This window comes from Eriocheir sinensis, unplaced genomic scaffold, assembly GCF_024679095.1.
Source record: "Eriocheir sinensis breed Jianghai 21 unplaced genomic scaffold, ASM2467909v1 Scaffold446, whole genome shotgun sequence".
Classification (NCBI taxonomy): Eukaryota; Metazoa; Arthropoda; class Malacostraca; order Decapoda; family Varunidae; genus Eriocheir; species Eriocheir sinensis.
The window spans coordinates 303,532-307,500 of NW_026111772.1; the positions used below are offsets into that span (position 1 = coordinate 303,532).

The window sequence follows — 3,969 nt, forward strand, 5'->3', positions numbered from 1 at the left end:
TCAATGGGGGCATACGCCGAGGGGCGCGTCGCCTCATCCACCCTGCGACGCCAAGTCCGGGGGACCCTCCGGGCGACTTTCCATGCAGGCCCCTTCTCATCCTGAGTACCTCTTGGAAGCATCTGTCGACTTGCTCAAGCCACGAATTCAGTGGGCGTCCCCTTGGCCTCCTCCACCCAGGATTGTCTCTTACAGAGACAACCCTGTGAGAAGGGTCGGCTTCTGGGTAACGTGCCACCTGCCCGTATAGCTGGAGTTGGCGTTGACGGACTATGCAGTTAATATATGTCGAGTCAGTCTCACGGAGTAGTCGCTGGTTTGACACAAAGTCATTCCAGCGATATCCCATGATTCTGCGTAGACACTTATTACCAAAAGCATCAATCCGTCTCTTTAAGTCCCCATTAAGTGTCCATGTCTCACGGCCGTAGAGTAAGACAGGGAGTACAAGAGACTTGAAAATCCGGATCTTTGTCGTTCTGCACAGGTATCGACAACGCCATGTACTCGTGCTGAGCGCGTCCATAACACCGTGGGCCAAACCAATCCGCCGTAAGACTTCCTGGCGAAACTCACTCTTGTAGTGAATTACGCTATCAAGGTACGTAAAATTTTCCGAGATCTCATCGTCCTCACCCTACACATGAACAGACCATACTGTTTCATCTACCAATCCTCCAAACATCTGAACCTTGGTCTTGACCCAGGAAACCTGAAGCCCAAGAACTTCTCGTGCAGTGCCTCGAGAGCCATCATCAAATTCTCCTGCGACTCCGCAAGGATTACTGCATCATCGGCAAAAAACAAGGTCAGTGACCTTGGTATTACCAACGGATACTCCACAATGACTCTGGTACACAACTCTGCCCAGTACCCAGCCCATACAAGTGTTGAAAAGCGATGGGGCCTTGCCTCACTCCCGCATTCACGGGAAAGAAGCTGGACAAGCCCCCTACACTTCGCAGCACTCTCAGTCCCAGAATACAGGCCACTCAGCAAACCAATAGTCCTCGCAGGAATCCCACGGAGTAGCAGGAAAATCCCAGAGTGCCTCACAATGCACTGAGTCAAACGCCTTCATGAGATCGACTTGTCGAAACTCACGTCGGCGCTCCACCAATACGCGAAGCGCTAGGATACGGTCACTTTTTGACTTACCAGGCGTGAACCCAGACTGTTCAGATCTCTGCAGCTTCAACACCTCGCTGCGAATTCGCATCAGCAATAGGTAGGGAAGCACCTTGCCTGGCACATTGAGCAGTGTAATACCACGGTAGTTGTTGTAGTCCTAACGGTCCCCTCTCCCTTTCCAAATAGGGAGTGAAGAGAATGGAAGGAAAGTTAAGTAGAGGAAAGGAAGGGAGGGAAATGAGGGGAAGGAAAGGTTTGGATAAGAAGAAAAGTAACGGATGGAAATGAAAGCGAGACGTGACAAAGGCACCGGAAGGGAAAGGAAGGGAGAAAAGGGAATGGAATGAGAGGGGGAAGAAATAAAAAGGGAAGGGACGGAACTGGAAGAGGAGTAAGAGAGGGAAAATAAGATAGGGAGGCGTAAGGAAGGGTAAGGGGAGGTAAGGGAGGGAAGGGAGCTAAAATTGATTCGATGAGACTGTTTTCCATGATCATATTTTTTCCAGGTAATTGGATTCGGCAGGATGATGTCAACAAAATGCATCAATATCATCAGTTTACCGACTCTCTCTCTCTCTCTCTCTCTCTCTCTCTCTCTCTCTCTCTCTCTCTCTCTCTCTCTCTCTCTCTCTCTCTCTCTCTCTCTCTCTCTCTCTCTCTCTCTCTCTCTCTCTCTCTCTCTCTCTCTCTCTCTCTCTCTCTCTCTCTCTCTCTCTCTCTCTCTCTCTCTCTCTCTCTATCTCTCTCTCTCTCTCTCTCTCTCTCTCTCTCTCTCTCTCTCTCTCTCTCTCTCTCTCTCTCTCTCTCTCTCTCTCTCTCTCTCTCTCTCTTTTATTTTTTTTATTAACACTATTACACTATATTGGAGTGCTACATAATCAATTAAGTACAGATAGCACTATAGGCCAAAGGCAGCTTCATTGCAGCCGCCTATCTTAAGGCCTGCCTTGTGTCTTTTCACCCACGTCGACCTGCCATTAGCCACTGGTGCGCACACTCCTTGAAGCCTTGCAGAGTCACGCCCTCAAGGTTCTGCTGCGAGGCAAGGAGAGTGTTCCACAAGCCGACGTAGGTGTACAGGAACTGCCGCTGGTAGTGCCATGTCCTGCTGCGGGGCTGGTGCAGTTGTTCGGGGACAGACGCTACTGCCCTAGTGGTGACCAGGTTCCTGACCCCATGGAAGGTGGGCGATAACAGCCAATACACAGAACACTGTTTGAGTTTTTGTCCCTTATTTTCAACACTAATATTTCTATTTCCCTGGACATGGGCTGGGGTGGCTCTACTACCTGCACTTCAGTGTGTCCTTGTAGCAGAAGGTCACGCCCCCGCCCTGGGTGGAGCGGTCTTTCCTCACCCAGGGGGAATACCCATTCACCCGAGCGTAATTGGCCGGCACACTATTGTCTAGAAAGATTTCACACACGAACACCACATCCACTCGCTGTTTTAAAACACTGTGGGTTAGTTCTCCGATGTTGGTATGGAACCCCCTGAGGTTGGCCGACACAATTTTAAGCTCATTAAGCACTGTACTGTGGACCCGGCGGCGAGTACCGGTAGGCGGCGCCATGGTGAGCTGGGTGCGTGGGTGGCAAGACTTGCAGGTAGAGCGGGTACACAGGTAGCTGTGGAGGCCCAATCAGCTGTCGCTGAACACTGGAGTGGTGTGGCTGTGGGTTCCAGGCTCCAGTTCTCTCTCTCTCTCTCTCTCTCTCTCTCTCTCTCTCTCTCTCTCTCTCTCTCTCTCTCTCTCTCTCTCTCTCTCTCTCTCTCTCTCTCTCTCTCTCTCTCTCTCTCTCTCTCTCTCTCTCTCTCTCTCTCTCTCTCTCTCTCTCTCTCTCTCTCTCTCTCTCGCGCTCTGTCTCTCTCTCTCTCTCTCTCTCTCTCTCTCTCTCTCTCTCTCTCTCTCTCTCTCTCTCTCTCTCTCATGTTTGTCTTCTATGTATAATTTATTTCTTTTTCTTTTTTCCTTTTCCTTTTCATTCCTTCCGTGTTGACAGCTGCTTGAGATTTAAGACACACACACACACACACACACACACACACACACACACACACACACACACACACACACACACACACACACACACACACTCACTCGTGCTTGTGCGCGCGCGCGCATAAGCACACAAAAAAAGCCTAATCAATTTCGTTATTACTATTTTGTAGATTTAGCAATTCGTGAAAAGCATGAATATTTAATGGGAAATTATTTGTGTGTACGTCTGTGTGTGTGCATGCGTGTGTGTGTGTGTATGTGTGTGTGTGTGTGTGTGTGTGTGTGTGTGTGTGTGAGTGTGAGTGTGTGTGTGTGTGTGTGTGTGTGTTTACAGTAACGAAAGCAATTCTAGGGCAAAAAAGCAAAAAAAAAAAAAAAAAGTCCTCTAATTGCTGCTCCTGGAAAAAAACTAAGCGTGGCGGCGGGTGAGTGAAGCGAAGCGCCACCGGGTGTCTGTTCTCCATTTGTTAGCTAGTTACTCGTCCATGCTTCTCTTGTTTCTTCCGCCTCTCCCTCCCTTTCTGTTCCCTGCTCTTCCATGTTTCCCGTGTTTCCTCCTGTACCTCCAGTTTAGGCTTTCTGTAACCTTTTCTTCCATGCTTCCCGTGTTTCCCTTTTCTATTTTTCCTGTGTATCTTGCACCTCCCCGTCTCTTTCTGTACCCTGTTCTTCCATGCTCCCGTGTTTCTTCCTCCACCTATAATAGTCCATGCTCTCTGCAACCTGCTCTTTCATGCTTCCCGTGTTTCCCTCAGGTCCACTCGTTCCTCATCACCAACCTGGCCCTGGGTGACCTCTGCATGGGCCTCTACCTCCTCATCATCGCCGCCGTGGAC

General features: G+C 49.8%; 1 protein-coding gene across 1 annotated transcript in view; it reads left to right on the plus strand.

Annotated features, from left to right (window-relative positions):
- Positions 1-3,875: 3,875 nt before the first annotated feature.
- The window catches only part of LOC126992333 (G-protein coupled receptor GRL101-like), a gene marked incomplete at its 3' end in the record, with an annotated part of 47,847 nt that continues 47,753 nt past the window's right edge, over positions 3,876-3,969 (plus strand). Inside the window, exon 1 of the mRNA XM_050851019.1 lies at positions 3,876-3,969. This exon is cut by the window's right edge and continues 118 nt beyond it. Coding sequence (XP_050706976.1) covers positions 3,934-3,969 — 36 coding nt within the window.